The sequence below is a fragment of the Ornithodoros turicata genome, chromosome 9, assembly GCF_037126465.1.
Source record: "Ornithodoros turicata isolate Travis chromosome 9, ASM3712646v1, whole genome shotgun sequence".
NCBI classification, from domain to species: Eukaryota; Metazoa; Arthropoda; class Arachnida; order Ixodida; family Argasidae; genus Ornithodoros; species Ornithodoros turicata.
The window spans coordinates 31,515,852-31,534,075 of NC_088209.1; the positions used below are offsets into that span (position 1 = coordinate 31,515,852).

The 18,224-nt window shown below is 46.5% G+C and overlaps 2 protein-coding genes across 4 annotated transcripts in view; one reads left to right on the forward strand and one right to left on the reverse strand.

The window, feature by feature from the left end:
• The window catches only part of LOC135368626 (dopamine beta-hydroxylase-like), a 352,228-nt gene that overhangs the window by 44,969 nt on the left and 289,035 nt on the right, over positions 1-18,224 (reverse strand). The window lies entirely within an intron of this gene.
• LOC135368633 (frequenin-2-like) overlaps positions 1-18,224 on the forward strand; it is a 51,747-nt gene that overhangs the window by 22,638 nt on the left and 10,885 nt on the right. The window contains exons 2-3 of the mRNA XM_064602040.1: positions 14,622-14,646; positions 16,920-16,968. Coding sequence (XP_064458110.1) covers positions 14,622-14,646; positions 16,920-16,968 — 74 coding nt within the window. The remainder of the gene's footprint in view (positions 1-14,621; positions 14,647-16,919; positions 16,969-18,224) is intronic.

Genomic DNA, 18,224 nt, shown 5'->3' on the forward strand with positions numbered 1-18,224 from the left:
CAATCGTATTCTCAATATGTTTGAATGTTACGTAAAACATAACCTCTCGTGTAGGTAATTTAAAAGCACAGTTACTTTGCACAGATCCGTATACCCAAGAGGGTGGAAAAACAGGGAGAGCGCGGAGAAAAAACTAAAAATACCGCTAGAATTCCTATGGCACTGGGATAAGGAGTGGGATAAGTTCCACTCATGAGCTACTGAACGATAATTTGAAAGATAAAAGATCGAAGATTCCAATAACATCGAACGGAAGAATAGCTTTTTTGCGCGCTCTCATTTGCACATGTATTCTTTCACGTGGTAACACAGACAGGACACTGTGAAGTCGTAAACACACGCATGGCGTGGAAAAAATAACCGTCCAACGCAACAGGCTTACACCATTATTGCCTTCTATCCAACGTCCTCGCCCGAAACGCACATTAAATTGTCGAAGCGGAACAGAGGGCAACATCGCACCACGGGGGAAGGGTGGACTCGGGCCTTTGCACTCATTTAGAAAATTCGTCCCCCGAGAGAGTTTCCATGCGCCGCCAAGAATGTTATCTCTATCACACACAGACGGCCACGCAGACAGTCCAACTCCAAACATAGAAGGGAATAAAACGGAGACCCGGCAAACACTGTCTGTCGCTTTTCCAACTTGGCTTCGCAAGGAAAGCAAAGAATGGAGAATCGATCGGGTACATTTCTTGAAAAGTCATTCTTTCGCGCCTCGTTCCCCTCTTCCCCCTCCCTCTTCTTTTTGCGGGTTTTCATCAGAAACGGATAGCAATTAAAGACCGTCGGCAGAGGTTATAATATAATAATGATTTATTTCCACATGGTGGTGGAACACATGGTGGGTTCAGCAGATGATCATCGTGAATATTTATAAAATAATAATTTTCGTATTGTTAAGAGGCTATACGCTGCAGACGACAGCTTTCCCCCCTGACACCACAACTTTGTGGAAATAAATCGATGGCAGCTGAAGGTGCCAACGTCAGCTCGATGATGATGCTCATCGAGATTCGAGAGGGCGATGGACCTTCCTCACAATATTATAATTACATATATTATCACATGTTTTGACTCCTTTGCCCTGACGAAGGTGGCAGCCTCCGCCGCAACGCTAACATTATTGTAAATTTCTCTTAACGCTTAATAAGTTTCGTTTTTGATTTAATACTCCAACTTCTGTTGTCTGCGTCAAATTTATTTTTTACTTATATCTGCTCGTTCCCATGCGGCTTTTCATTATCTTAACGTTTTTTATATATATATATATTCGGTGTTAGCATCGCGAAGCAACTGTGTCTATGAGCGGCGTACAGATGTGGACAGATGGAAAGAGGACAGCAGAAAGGAGTGGGGGACAGGGGGGTTAGTATGCGTCCTGGGCCAACTTCAGGGGAGCTGTGCGACATACGTCTGGAAAGTCTTCGGAAAACCCAGGGAAAAGCTCAGACAGCACAGCCGGTAGTAGGATTCGAACCCACCACCTCCCAAGTCTTCAGCACCTGGTTTAAACGTATTACAATATGTATACTCATTATAACTTATATAAATTCGAGTAAATACCTCTGAAAAGTAAAAAAAAAGGAAATTAATTTTTATTTGACGTGCCATAACGAAAACGCAGCGATTTTGGAGCGTATTGTGGGAGAGTTTCAAAGATGAGGGAGTTTTACTTTCCGCGCGTACGCAAAGGAAATATAGCGGGTGCACGTTGCACGCGCGCGCTAAAGGCCAAGCCGCGTGCGCACCAGCGATTTCTTTGCATAAACAAAGCGCCTGCGCACGCAGCACTAAAATTCTCTACTCTCGACTTCTCAGGCTAAGTCCCGATGGTTGCCTACATAGTTCACATCAAAGTGTGCATGTGCCAGCGCAGTTCTGCATAATACGTACCACTTGAAAGTGAAAGTGCTTAGGAGCAGAGCTTGTTTCGGGATAACTAAGCTGATTACGATGCGTGCGGTCGTAGGAGACGGTGCCAAAGATTCTTCTCATTAACGGAATGTCTCGTTGATAGAAGCGCTTTCAGCGCTAATTGGAATGTAGCCAGAATGGCGTGTTTTGGAAACCATTTAGTTAGCTTGAGCTGCGTAGAGGTTCCCTGTGTTCCGATCACGCCACGTGTACTGACAATAAGCGATTGGCACTTGGAGTTCCTATAGATGCATGATCATCGGAGGTCGTCTCCTCTCGCCTATTTTGGCCAGTAACTGCAGCGTGTCCACAGGTACCTTCTGCCGTGCTCTGTACCTCGTTGGTTTCTGCTGCTTCTTTTCTCCTTCTGCAAGCTAGCCGAGGACACCTACTGATCCCCTCTTCATTTCAATATCACTCATTTAACCTGCCACATGTGATGGGGCAGGGTACAGCAACTCCAGGGGTGAAACATATAACTGACACACATGCATGTCTGCTTGACTCTTGCTGTCGTTTGCTTGGTGTTGTCGCTGTTGTGCCTCGAACACGATAGAAAGACGTTTTTTTCTTTTTTTGCATTTTTTAGCATCAGGAGCCCTTGCGCATTTCGTTTTATAACAACGGGCCGCGTTCAGCTAGGTGTGTACTGGAAATATCAGTCCGAGTCTGCCTGCGACGGCATAGACGCGATGCGTTTCCTGAAGAAAGAGGCCACAGGAACTGTTCGCTCTCAACAGTTTCCGTGCCGGACGACAAAATTTCCGTCTGCTATCCCGTTATCGTCTACGGCAAGTCCTTCCGTCCCGAGGTGTGAGGCTGTAGAGTAGTGAAAACAGCTGCGAAACTTGTCTGCGGGCAGCCCATACATGGACGTATACTTGACTCAGAAGGTCAGCCTCGCTACGCAGACATCGCTACCACGCTTTTCTGAAGGACAGAATGACACCCCTGGCGCTACAAATCACGTTAAATAATGGCAATCCTATAGCCACGTATCGTCGTATAACCAGCCGCGATGAAACTCTCCAGCCGTCATCCCGTAATAAACTTGTTGTTGTTGTTGTTGTTGTTCATAACCAGCCCAACTGTGCAACTCATTTTGCACGATATCGGCTACAAACAAAATGCGATTTTTTGAACGTTATTCTGGAGTCCCAAACACAAAATGCACTGCAACACGACTTTGAACCGCGCGTATGAAGTGCGCCGTTACAGTCCGATGTACAGTTCTTTGACGTTTTGTAGTCGATGAAACACTGGACAAGCGGCTGCTCAAGGTTTACTGAACCTGTATTATACCCCAGACATACGGGTTGGCTAGAAGAACTCATCTGAAGTAGGGGTCCTTTACAACTTTGTAGGAATCCTTATTGAAAGGGGCCTGCGTTGCAGAAGCACCATGCTGGCCTAATATTCGCTATATATTGACTAGTATTGCCAATGTGCAACCAATATTTTGGCCAACGTGTTGTGCTGTTTGCGATGTTCAAACACGGATTGAGAGAGCGATACAACATGTCTTCGAGCAGTAAACTAAATTCCTAAATATACGCGCATGTTATTCATATATAGTTCAGCGAGTGTGTCTTATAATCATTTTTATAATTTGGAGCAGAAGTCTGCAGCATCGTGTTGGAAACGCAGTGAATATTCACGACCATCGTGCCAATGTATCAAATTTAAAAAAATCGCTGTGATAAAATTCGGTCCGATGAGGGTCTAATAAGTCTGCGAAACTCTTTTAAAGACTAAAAAAAAGAAAATTGCAGTCCCGCATATTTGTGTGATGACCATCAACCGGCTCTGCGATCAAGGATAGTCCTCAGTCGCGAAGGCGCCTGCCGACCTCCTCCTCCGTGACGGAACGATATACCCAAAGGGAGTTTCGCCGTTGACAGGGGACTCAAACGTCGTTCGACTCGGCGTCCTTCTCCTGAAAGAGCTCTAAGGTGTCCGTGCGTCAGGTGCATTGGTAATGTGAGGCAAAGTATACGTCAAGTGGGATTCAGCGAGAGGACCATTTAAACCATATCGCAACTTAGGCTACATATCGACGGATCAGAAAGTCACATCGCATATCTCTGAGATATAGCGACGGATAGAAGCACACGTTAATCAAATGGAGGACATGAGAATGACATTGCCAACGAAATTCTGGCGACCATATCGACGATATCGCGTTGCCATATCGGAATCAACCATATACCACATCTGGATTCTGGAGCCGCCAAAACAGGCACGTGTATATAGCTTCTTATCGCACTTGCGGTATGCTTATGTGACGATCCATACTTTCCAGAACATCATTGCGGGTTTGCTGGAACTGCACGGCAGATACCGTAATCTATTTTCGTCAAAAACGGATGGGTATCAAAATCGGCTTTCTCGGTTTCATTCTAAAGGCTCTTTTCATCTCTGTGTGGAGGAAAAGAGTCTGAGAACCAAGTATGGTATATGGTAATGTATTTCCGGTATCGATTCCAACTGTTAACAAATATACTTTCTCAAATACGGACTCGAAAGGGATATGAAACGAATACTGTACAACCATCAAATACAACAACACACATACACAAAGACAGGAGCGTTTGGATTGGGAACTCAATCGCATTATCGAAAGTTTTCCCCGCGTTTTGACGATAGAAAGGAGGAAACGTCCCTATATAGGAAAAGGATAGACAGCCACAGGAAAAGGATGGAGTGGCGTATTCGCTCTTATACCGCCGGGACTCTTGGTTCTAGATTCTGACAGTCAATTTATGACGCGACAGTAGTGCCCTCAAGGTGTCACACCAGAGCACAAAGTGTAGATCGTCTTTGTGAATATGGCAAGTCCCACAATCAATGATTCAGTTTAGTTAGGCATGTTAGCTTCATGAGTGACACGGTAGCCGCGTAGGCAATTTTATGTTGGAGTAGCGCACGTCCCAGACTGTATAGGTGTCAACCTTTGCGCTTTCTTCGTATCGGCGTTCTCCCGTCATGCATCAGGCCGCAAAGACTGTCTACGCCACAGAGCGCAAATATTTTGCATGGTGACTCCTGGTGGACAGCTTCACAGATGAGGCAGGGTTAAGAGTCATGTTGATTGATTGATTGATTTGTAAAAGAAAAAAATGGAGATGTTAGTCTCGAGCCACTCGGGACTGGCTACTCCAGAACGCGTTATTCAGAAAAGAAAGAAATGTCACTTCCATGCTCCTTTAACAGCAGCAGCTGTTAAAGGAGCATGGTCCGGATAACGACACACAGTATCAACTATTCGCAAAGCAACCTACACAGACGGAGCGTCACGTGTTCTTTTAAAGGAATAGTTCGCTCCCTACGAAATTGAAAGAAAAGAAAAACGTGCTGGACGTGTGCAACAGACGATGAACAACACCCCGTGAGCCCTTCCGTTCGAAATCGACGCATTTTCCGAGTTTTCAGTATTTTCCTGTGGGAATCGGCAGCGCGCCGGAGGAGGAGCGTATTACGGGAGGGGGCGGTCGGCTCGCGTGACGTTTTGTGACGTTGGTTCAGGGCTTGCGATAGGAAGCCGCATCTCGATGCCGGGGAAACGGACCGCCCTCTTGACGTCACATTGTTCTCAGACGGGCGCCGCGCGTCCTTCTCCGCGCGAAAGCCTATATATAGAGTTTGTTGTTTTCGGCATTTGCTCAAATATGCCGAAAAACACCCCCTCCCCCCAAATGATTTTTTTTTTCTGGTTGTGACGTCTGTTATCGCCGGGGAATGTTCAGAATTCCCAAACAGTTCCAAAAGCCGATCACTGACTCCCTAGCCTTTTAGTTCGACTTTGTACTCTTTGGACTCTTTGTACTCTTTGGACGGGACCTTCTGGCTACACCTCTCCAATACAGACTTAGACTCAGTTACCGTTTCTGAGGCCCGTTAAAACACGGTCAAGCCAGCAAGACTTTCGTGTGGAATTGAATGGATGCCCGCATTCCGGCGTTTATTTTCAGGGGCGGAATATAGCTGCCGAAAGAATCCGATTTTTACTGAACCATATAAATGCCGATAAACACCCCCCGAATTAGCTCGAAAGAAAATGCCGAAAACCAGAAACCCGTACTTGCGGGGATCTCGGTGCTTTCAGACGCCTATACAATAAATCATACCGCTCGAGCTGCGAGGATCTATTGCACGGGCCTGGTTGTTAAGGGAAAATTTATTATGAACGAAATACACAAGCGGTCCTCAACACACAGTAATTTGATGGCGACACTAAAGGACTATCTGCACGCAAAACACAAGCAATATATGCACACTATGCAACTATATAACTACTATACAACTATGCACACTATATATACATCTAAATTTCATCAGTTATATAGTCTGTAGGCTATACCATGGCACAGTGTGAAAGTACAAAGAGAAAATTATACGACATATGTACACTATGTACAGTCAAGGTGGGGCTCCCACGATGGATACGTGGCCGTCCTGTGCACAAACTGAGGGGTGTGCTCCCCATAGCCTGTCGAAACGATCACGTCCGAGCACGAGTAGTTCCCGCGCATGCGTCGCAGCAACAAGAACAATGGGGCGCGATTCCGACGTTGTGCCACTGCCTTACAGCGCGCTGTCCACAATATGTCCGCGCCACAAGCAGTCACGAGAATACTAAGGCGGTGAGACGGACGGCGACAGTCGAATGACACAGGGCAAACGACATTTGTGTGACGGCGAACAAGACACCAAAAGATCCTCGTCGTGTGGCATTCGTATAGCACATGACTGTTCGTCTCGACGTGTGCACAATATGGACAAGTGTTTGTCGACACCAGATTCCACAAGAGAAGATGGTCGCCGCCCGCTATCGGACCCATTGTTGTCCACTTCATGGCAAACCACTGCTTCCGACAGCACGCTAGGAGAAGAAGCCAGCAAATGACTTGGTAGAACAGAGGACAGCTTGTGGTGATAGGAGTGCACGGCTGCATGAAACTGTGGAGGTGACGCAGCCGATGGAGCCACTGGGTCATAGCCATGCGCAACAAGGTCCCGTGCGAGGCGGCCCATGCAGTAGAGCAACAAAACTTGAGTTGGCGACGGCTCGGTATTTAGAACACGAAGTACAGTTCTCATAGCGATTCCTGTGTTCATAAGGCCAATGTCAGGAAGTGACACTCCTCCACGCGAAGCAGGGAGAGACAGCAAGATCCGTGCAATTGGCCTGCGACGCTTCCTCCAGAAGGACGAGAGCATCGCGGAGTGCAGCCTCGCTATTATCTGGTGTGGTGCGATTAACAAGTGGCTCAGGTGCCAGACTCGCCCACGGAAAACAGTTCGCACTAAGTAGGCGCGCTCAAGGTACGAGAGGTCGAAGGGTTCCGCGGCTTGACACTTGGACTGGAACTCCTGCAGAGCCTGAAGCCAGTTGTCGTGCATGGGGCCGTTTCGGTCGAATAAAACGCCAAGAATCTTGAGAGATGTGGCACTACGCAGGGGCAGGCTTACATTAGGAGCGCTGCCGCCAAGCTGCATTAATTTTGTTTGTTGGTTAAGTTCGAAATACACTACAGTCTGTAACAGAAATCAACGAATCTATGCTTGGGCATCCAACTATCGCTTTAATGCGATAGCTTTATAAGGGCCCACCAACGTCGGCAGCCGTGAAGATCCGTCCACGACAGCTTCATATGACTTCGATCTCTCTCAAGAAACCAAGTCAACAGTATTAACAGCAAAGCAATTTCTGAGATAGGGATAAGGAAAACTGTCGACACCTGCACGCACACAATATAGAGGTTTGGCTCCTTCGCCCCATGCGCCTTTGCCCTATAGCAAAGAGTGCACACTTAAACTTTCAATTTGCTTCCCCTTTTCACTCTTCCCTTTTTGCCTTATCCTGTGCAGAAACCAAACTTTTGACACTAGCCTTCCCTTTGAGTTGATGCATTAGCATATGAAAAGATCTAATGATTTCCGCGCCATACTTTATCGACGTTCCTTTCTCACAGCGTCCGACCAATTTGCCGTGTCGCAGCTCCGACGCTTCGATTTATTTTGCAGCTTTTCCCCTGGACTGGTTAGAAATAGAGAAAGCAGTTCGATAACTGTTTCGAGAGGGGACAAAAAAAGACCGAAGCTCCCAAACGGCCGGGTCTCAATGATTGAAAATGGATTATACCTGTCTCGCTTCACTCCGCAGTGAAGCTTGAGACATTCGGGACCTCGGAGAAAGCGAACACGACAGGCGTATTTTAAACGTATTCACGTACCGCACCACGCGTTTATAAGCGTAGCAAAACAAGATGACTTCAATTTGATATGATTGGATTAGATTGGATTGGATATGAAAAATATAGATGGAGAGGTTAGTCCCGACCCAGTCAGGACTAGCTACTCCAAAACGCGTTTGTGGGTGGAACAGTAGAGCCAGAAAAAAAAAAAGAGAAGGAGAGAAAGAAAAAAAAAAAAACAGGAAAGAGGCAGGCCAGCAGCCGAGAACCGGCGTAGACGGACCAGTGGTACTGGGGATAGAGAGGACGCAATGAAGATAAGCGCCATACAAATCGCGTGCAGTTCCGCCGCCGATGTGCGGTGCGTCAGCCTTGCACATCCTTCAGCCGACAGCTGCGGGATCACATAGGCACAAGCAGTGCCGGAACGCGTCGTTGATGCGTCGGTGAAAACTTGAGTCCTCCCTGTATCGCTGTCAAGTACGGCCAAAGTGAGCTGCCGTAGAACAACCGTCGACGCAGATTTGGTATGACATGTGGTCAGTCACCATTCATGTCGGCTGTTGTTCAAGAAACGCCGCGCTAGAGATTTAACTTAACGTCACAAAAATTTCAAAAACTGGCTTCATCTCTGGGCATTTTGCCGCGTCCACACGCGGCTGCTTTATAAGGTTGGCGGTAAATTTTTGGTCACATGGTAATTGTCGCATGGCCTTAAAGACGCGTATAAAGCTACGTATAATACGTATTTAATATAACTGCGTAGATTCTGGAAGTAATTCTGAAGGTAGCGAAAGCCGGTTCTTCTCACCCTGCCCATCCTATCGTGCAAGGCCCAAATGCGAGAAACCTGTGAGCTATAAAACCAAATGCGAGAAACCAGTGGAGGTCCAGATCCTCGTCGTTCCTCAAGATTAAGAGCTTCGTTTGTGTAAAGGCACCGTAAAACAACATACAAGCAGCTTAAACGTTTGGTGTAATTTAATGTTGCCTTTGAGTAGTTGGTAACACAGCACACACGTGATCGAGAGATCGACACATGGCGGGCGACACCGTCACTTTTCTAGTATGGATAACACGCCGGCCGATGTTCGGAGTTGGTTCTTTCCCGTGATTCTAGTGTATATTCACCGGAAGACCACTTGTGCCGCGGTGGTATACTGTTCGGCTCCCCCAATGCTCCACCTGCTGCACTGAACGCGGAATAAACGTGGAAAAGCAGACGACACGAGGAAGCTATCCACACTACGGTGGTTCATCGTTTCTCCGCAGCGCGCCGACACGGTTCGATCTCGCGCATGCGCGGGGTTGGTGTGGGCAAAGCACACTGAACGCAGCCGTGCGAATGCTTTCCGCAAGTGGACATCGGCTGTGTTGCGCTGCTACACCGTTCTCGGCTGTCTCATACCTGAAATAATTTAGAGCTCTGAAGAAATATGAGACAAGTGTTGCTACAAGACGAAGTTGTTTATGAGCGGTATACAACATGACGATCCCTTTGCGCTGTACATCGACAACTGGACAGCCCAGCCACAAAACACGCCACCGATCACATTCGCATTGTATTTTATCTAATATTTTCGCCGAGCCAGTTCACTGCTTATACTTCGCAAGCGTACAAGTCACTGGGAAGCACACCTTAGACGAGCTGTTTCATCGGGGCGTTTTTGAAAACAGCGCTATCTGCTACCGTGCACCGATTCATGTTAGCGTCGTTTATTCGTACACAGGTATCGTGAGGGAGGCGAGATGTCAAGGAACCTTTCCGTTTCACTGATCAAAACGATTCAAACACGATTCACAATCAAACGCTTTCTTCCTTCTGCGTTGCGCGGAAACTGATGGAAAGTGATTTCGCCACCACCCCTTTTCCCCATCGAGTTGTGTACCCTAACCGCCGTATTCTTGAACAAGCCTCGACTCGACGCTCCGCCTCGACTCCAACGAGTGGAGGAAAGTGGCGCTGCTCCACTCGAAGAGTCCATGCGTTTCATGAACCCGCTTCGAGGATTCCTCCGCCAAGGCACGCCTCGAGAAACCGTCCTCGAATAAAGCTCTAGTCTCGACCCCAGCCGTCTTTCGGGACCACTCGAAAATGTTAATTATCGTGCTTAAAACACACTTATGGCATGAAAAATAAATGTAATTCTTTATTTCGACCAACGTGCAATGTATTCAAAAGGCTTCGTACGGTTTTCTTCATGAAGCGGTACCGTATACCATATGAGGAACTCGTGATCATCAAAATGGTCAAAAGGAGTTTGATGGCCCCTTATTGAACGTTGTCGCTCAGTGTTGTCAGCACCCAGTTCAAGGCCATCGTGACACAAAACGCAGTCGATGAACGCAGCTAACGACATGTCTTCCGTCATGACACCAACGAAACTCGAGTTGAGAAGCGTTCTCGAGGTAGCACCGATGCTACCTCGAGATTTTCGAGGAATGCACGGAGGAATTCCTCCACTCGAGGAGCGTTTCGTGTCAAGGTCGATTTATGAAGCGCAAAACCGGCCTCGAGGAGCAGCTCGAGTCGAGTTTCGAGTCGAGGCTCGTTCAAGAATACGGCGGTAAGGGTACACGACTTTGCGACATGCCCATTTTGCATGAAAACGGTCACTCAAATCACTCCAATTGATTGCTGTTTTGCCCACACCAAGCGGACCATCTGCTGACTGCAGCGCCGACGCAAGTTGTGACGTGATGCGCGCAAATTGGTCGCCGGTCGCCCTAAAAAAAATTTAGAAATAAAAAAATAAAAAAATGCTCTAAAATCGGGCGAGGCAACGCATGGCGTGCAACAACCCTCATTTTAGGGGGGGGGGGGGGGGGGGCGACGCTAGTGCATATGCCTCCAGCGTTTTTATTTCTATTTTATTTTTTCTGTTGTGATTCTGGTTTCCACGCGACGCACCGTAGACGTCGCCTCGCTAGACCCCAGTGTTATGCGCGTGCGATGCAGTTTCTCCGCCGTACTTGACGGTCCACGCGAAGTTGGTATTGACTTCGGCACAGTGTTGCCCGATGATCTGAACGAAAACTGTGACATAACAGTCCTGGTAGCCTACGCTATTGCATCAACTCGAAACTGTGCCTTTAAATAACGAGAAATGTTTGCATGAATATAAATTAGTGCGTATCGCCCTACACAGACAGACACCTCAAATATTCTGAGCGCACATTGTACCACGCATCATTTACACGGGGCATAGAGAGCAGAAGAAACAATGGACGGAGGGGATTGTTGACAGTATCAACAGCACTGGATTCGTGCTCTTATTCATGTCCCTTAGGGGATTCCGTCGATAATCGATTTCAACCGACGCACGTAGGAAACCCCCAGGTCGAATTGCCGTTCTCGTGTCCTACTGGTGTACACAGACGAGGGCGTAGCCCTTTCCCGAACCGTACAAGCACGGTCTTAATGAACGCCAGCTCACAAGTGCTGCATGATCGCAGTCAGGGCCTACAATTTCTCCGTCGCTCGATCATGTCAGGGTTGCATCCTGTTGACACAATTTGGTTTTCTTTATCGCGTTCTGTGCGTACGGACAACGTGCTTTCTATAGTCATATAGTACGTGGCATGGTAGCATGTGTAAGCTGGAATTTCAGACGAGCAGAAAGGTTTCTGCGAGATATGCTTACAGTTGCTTGGAGTGGCCATGGAGTGCACGCGGTTGTCGCGTTGTTTCAATAGCGGTTACATTGAGTAGCGCAATTAAAAGTGATGAGTAATATAAGCTGAAGGAGAATTATCCGTGCAAGCTGTCGCAAGTTGCTGCGTTTTAAACGAGACAGCTGCGAAGGAGCACGTTGCACCACTCGTGGAACTACAATGCTTGCATCGGTGTTTCGGTATTTATGAAGCAAAGCTCGACATATACCTGACTTGGTTTGGTTTGGTGCATAGGGAAAAATAAAACGGTGAATGTGGCACTCATGAACAGATCCGGCTACTCCAGTTCAATTAAATATCCAGTGAAGTGAAGAAAATGATAGTTGAGGAGTGAAAAGAAAATAGCAGTCACGTGTCACATACATCACGTGATTGTCACCTTATATAAACCTTTTGTCTATATAGTCTCGATATGTCCTTCACTAGTAAACAAGGACTTGTACCATTCAACGCACATTTCTCAATTTCAGGCTCTTTTAACGTAGAATACATCTTTCGGCTGGGAATGATTGTGGCAAGAGGGTTCCACCAATTCCGTTACACTACCACCTTTTTACTCCAACATAATGTCCCAGATCACGCGACAGACGCATCACTGAAGCATCACTGCTTCATCTGCACCTTCGCACGCATGACATTGACCATCTCCGCCATACAATTCGATGTCACATACACGTGAAACTGAGGAGTGAAAAGTGAATGTGCATTAGGCGCACAGGGCGCACGAAAAAACGGGAGCCTGGAGATGTCGTGCGGGGAAAATTAACGAAGTTTCCAACCTGCAGTCTTCTAAAGCATCGTTTCTCAAATTGTCCCCCGACTGCCAGGGACTGTGATGAGAGGCCGTTCGTATACTCTTGGGATGGGGTTATTACAGGGACCAGGTGCGGCGAAGAAAAGCTACCTCATTTTGCTGCCATTCGGCAAGCTTCACGAACGGGCGGGTTCTAACAAAGTTATTGCAGCCACGAGTAATTTAATTACGCCTGAACGCCGAACGGCGCTCGGTGGGAGGCACCGCGTGAAAAATTACGCGTCCGCTCATCGCTCTTGGCTTTCGCACTGCGTTAGCCATGTGGGTTGCGGTTTCGTTGTACCGGCTGCTGACATTGCGCGATAGTTATTGTGGCTTTCGAAAGAAGTTCCAAAACGAAAGATTTCTAATTGCTCAGCCTTGCCGCCGTCTTGGTTCCTTGTTCTAACCCTGTGCAGCACCGTCGATGCCTGTACACATATTCTATCTGTTCTTGACGTCTACTAGCATGTTTGAACTCCTCTGACCACAGAGCTTTTTCCATGAATGCGGAGATGTGATCTTCACAGCACTACATCTCCGGTGGCCGACTGGATGAACTACTATCCCAATCAGTTATGACGCACCCGCGCGTGTGATATCTCACCACCTCGCTCATGACCGTAGTTGTCGTGAGCCAGGTTGGAATCTCCCGGCTGTGATGCGAGGGTATTTCTCTCGTGTGTTCCTTATAAAGTCGATCCGGACGCATAATACCCCACCTCTAAAGTAACGACGCGGTCCACCTCCCGTTACCCGAAAGACGGATCGTCATCATCACAATTTTATTTTTCTTTCTCGCACCGGAACTGCGCAAGGTGTGTTTATACTTACGACGCAAATCAGGGGTTAAGCGCAACAGTTAACCGTAATATTTCTATATGCACTTGTAGTGTAATATCAAAACGAAGTGGTGCCGCGATGATGATGATGAAAGGGAAATAATAAAATGGAGAGGTCAGCTCCACCAATGTGGAAACCGGCTACTCGATACTACGAACGAAAGTCATAGCTCACATATCGTTAACATTGACAAACATGTACAAAAAGGTACAAAGTCACTTCACAAGCACGAGGAGGGGAGGGGGTGTAAAAGCACAATGGTCAACAGACCATAGTCCACGAAGTTATTTCTATGTCACGGTAGGTCAGACGCGCGCAGCGTTATTTACGCTTGAGAATCACAAAATTTATGTTGGCAATGTGTTCTTGATACGCACCGTATAATACAACACAGGGCTGCGGAATGAGGTCTCCCATTCCGTTCCAGTTCCATTCCGAGGAATGGAGACTTGCGATAATTCCATTCCTTTCAATACCTCGGAATGAAAAGGTATGGTCAGTTCCCACTCCTGGAATGGCTTGGCAACCAATTCCATTCCGTTAATTCCCTCAATAAAAGAAAATGACCGGTAACCATACTGGCAAGTCCAGCAGTGCTAGAGGAGATTGACATTACTAAGCACGGAAAAAGCACAAGGACAAGGTTATTTCACTCTTGACCGCGTGCAGGTGTGGTGTAAAGGGTGCGAGGGCAGAAACCAGCACGTTGAAACCAAAACTGCGCCACCGGGGCACCCAGACCATTCCATTCCCATTCCTAGGACAGTTTCTGCCATTCCATTCCAATTCCATTCCGGGCTCTGCTAAATCTGGAATCATTCCGGAATCATTCCATCTACGGAGTGGCAACTCCGCAAGCCTGATACAACAAGACCTCGTGGCAGCGTCGCAAGTGGTACACCTTGGGACAAAAGTTGACGGAACACGGCACTGGCGTATTTCTTCATTGGAACGGCCCCCTGCTAGCGATAAGGAACAGGTCTAGTAAGAAACGTGTGACTCGCTATTTTACTCATCTATCAGTATGTGTGTCCGCTGCAGTTTGCTACTATGTTCCGTAAACTTTTGTCCCACGCTGTACTATGCATGATGCACGCCCGTATTATGCGTAAGAGCTGGCCATAGTAGCTGGTGAATTTCACAGATTGCATCTCTTGTGGGATTTTGTCGTAATGTGCCTCTTTCTTCTTTTGCAGTTACCGAAAAAGAAATTCGACAATGGTGAGTAGGAAGCAGAAAGACCGTTTCACATTTGTGTCATAGCAAATAGTTGCGCGTCCGCCATGTACCTATCACGTCACTGTGTTACATCTTGCACCCACCTTGGATCTGAAATATTCGTGAGCGTTTTCAGCTAACCATAGCTAGCAAAAAAAATCGTGTAGGGGTAAATGGTTCAACGTGAAGAAATATTGCAGGATGTATTGATTTTAGATTTATTTTTCGAGCGCTTACAGACATGAAAATTCTCGTTTGAGGCATGTTTATTAATTAATTAATTTATTTATTTATTTGAGTGATCACAGAAGTGGACGAGGCACGAACTTCGATTTTTTTGTCACTCTTCTGAGCACAGTAGGGAAGTTGTTAAAACCTACACCGAAAATCTAGCCTAATTAAGCTCCAGAAATCATTGAAATCCACCTGCCAAGACATATTTCGCTCGAATTAAACAATTCCTCGCGGTGTTGTACAATTTTAAAAACAGCACGCTGAACTGTGTCGCGCCGCCTTAAAGGGGCACGGTGAGGCTTGAAAAAAAAAAAAAAAAAGAAGTGTCACGCGGGCTAGGATTGCATAAGCTCTGGGATACATATTCACAGGGAAAGTACGAGCGCAGCTGGCAATCCTGGTGCACTAAGCTTTCAATCCCACGGGCCAGAGAAGCTGCTTCGGTCGACTGACAGCCTTTGACGTCACCACGTGACGTCACTTTATCCGGCCAATAGCGAGGCGCACCTTCTCTTTCTTTGTGCGGTTGTATTCGGGACCGCCCGTCCGTCCCGCGTCTGACGGAGAGGTGCCAATAGGTCTTCTTGCTCCCTCGCTGTAGCAGACGATTGTCAGTAGCGAATGAAGGTGCTCGTATAATCTGACGTCATCAGAAATATCCTCGCCGCTACGCGCATTCTTGTTCGAGGAGCCTTTCATGCATCTGCACTTGCTGCGCAAGCGGACGAGTGCAACTTTCGTGCAAGCGGGATCACGTGTCACGGAAGCTCCACGAACAATGCAGGGGCATGGAACGTGGTGCACGCAATTATACGGTTCGCCAGACATGCTCGGTCGGATATTAAATCACCCATCAAATGTGATTCTCGATCGATCTCCCAATTTGAGGCGGGCGAAAGAAATTAACGGCGACAGTGTTACTATGGCAACCAAAGAGAGCAAGGCAAACACAATGGAAAGTCGTTGAATAAAGGAACGAAGTTTTGATCGTGCATGCATAAGAGACGCCGAAGAACTTAGTAGCAGTCAATAGTTGAGCCAGTCATGCTTCCGTTTACAGCTACGGCCTAAAGAAAGTGCAAAAGAGGCCACCTGGCGCCTGATGTGTAAGGGAATCGTCCCTATGCTCTATGCTCCCCGTCGCCTGTTTGTCGGTTAATATCGTATGACACTAAGTAATGGGCATCGTGGGAATCGTGGGGGTCAAAAAGCGATGGAATAACAACTTTTGAGCCAAACGAGGTACCAAAAAATATTTAGAGACAAGTACAAAGCAATGGAAGAGTAGATAGCAGTTGCAAACCCTTATTTTACATAAGATTTATTGCGATTTCGTTGCCGGTGTTGATATACATAAATTTCAATCCATCGAAAGTTTATGTCCTGGAAGACAGAATACCAGAGAAGCTAGAGCGCGCGGATGTGGGTATATGACTATTGCATAAGCGCGACAGCAACTGTCGGGTTTAAACTTGCACGCGACATGAGGTTTGCCGAATGTTAGAACATGTGAAGTGAAGGAAATTATGCACACAAATGTCGACAATGATTTCACACAGTCTACTCAGAATGACATCTCTACGGCTGCAGAGACTGTCACTTGAAAGAGTATTACATGTTAAGACTACACAACACCACGTCATTTCAAGGCGTGTAAATAAATAAATACTAATATCGGAGACTTGGGTATAAACCCAGGTAGAACCTCAGACAGAAACTCCGCTAGAAACTGACGGGTCGAACGATAGAAATAGCCGTGTCTACTGCGCGCACCATAGAAAACTGGTAAAGTATTGACAGCTTATTATAGACTAAAGTGTTGACAAGTATTGACCTGACGTCGTCTGGTACCCTGAAGCTTTGCAGGGTACCAGACGACGATAATGAGTATAGCAGAATACACATAAACCGACATTAATAACAACCGCTGCACATGTTTTTTTTTCCTTTTTTTTCCACACGACTCGTTCAGTCCTACACTTATTGCTGAACATTTTCGGTGGATGTACCGGATAATTAACTCTGTACGTCAATCATTTTAGGTATAAAGGGTTCGTGAAAGACTGTCCGTCAGGCCATCTCACAGAACAAGTAAGAACTGCCTTCTTTATACAAACGAGTGTCTGCCCTGTATATTACATTATATGTGTGTCGACGACGGGAAGCCTATACCAGTACCGGGTGGTGCCTTGCTAGGGTTGCAATGCAGAGCACGTCGTAGGGCCTCAAAAAATTATTACAAACCCTGTATATGTACACACTAACAAATTATTATCACAGCGAAAATAGTTGACTATTAATGCACGGTCAATTTGATATCACCCTACTCGCTTTCTGCCATAATGAAATGTGAAGCCAGGTGCTATACTTGCATGCACTTTCGTCTTTTACCTGACCCACGTTTTTGAACTAAACTCGACACTACTTTGAGATCACACCATTAATAATAATAATAAATAATAATAATAAATAATAATAAATAATAATAATAAAGCCAGGACGGTTACGACTGTGTAACGCGAATTTCAGCCGTAGCTGTTGCGTGTGGATGTTGACACTGATATATGCACTTTAGAGTGACGAGTACTGCCGTGTGATCTGAACTGAGTGGTGATGTGTATAAAGCTGGGATTATAGCGGAACAAAGATATTACTAAAATCGGGACAAAAGCGGGACAGGAAACGCTGAAAAAATCGGGACACTTTCCGGGACGACGTACCCATCTCTAAGTATGTCAAAACTGCTTTTATTAGCGTTAGATTATTTCAACTTGTTTTGCATCACCGAAACCGACAGTCAACAGAGAGATGAAGAAGACAGAAGGAGACAGAGAAGAAGAACAGCGAAGAAGCGGAGAGCTTTATGATACAACCACAGCGATACTATGACCGATACGTTCCCGTTTACAGCTACCGCTGTAAAACAAAGGAAGCGCCGAGCCTGATCGTCAAAACGTCGCACGTTCAGCCAACTAAAGTAGCGAGAAGGGTGTTTTACGAGGAATTTTAAACCGACTGAATCGACCAAACTGTAATCAACCTTATCGCAATCGTTTGAAGAGGCAAACTACCGGCTGCAATGTGCAGCTCTAAATGTAATCAAACTAAGGTTACAATTACATGGATGTCTAATTCATAAAGTGAAGAGAACATTGTACAATGACGCGTCATTGAACGCACAATCGATCATGCAGCCCTCTAATGAGTTGTTGACGTCTCAGAAACAAACGAAGACACACACTCTAAAAATAGAAAAAAAAAAAAAACATTTTCAGTCTTGTGTCGTCGTCTCTGTGTCTGTTCCTCAGACTTAACGAAATGCTTAATCTCTCAATATTTTATTACAG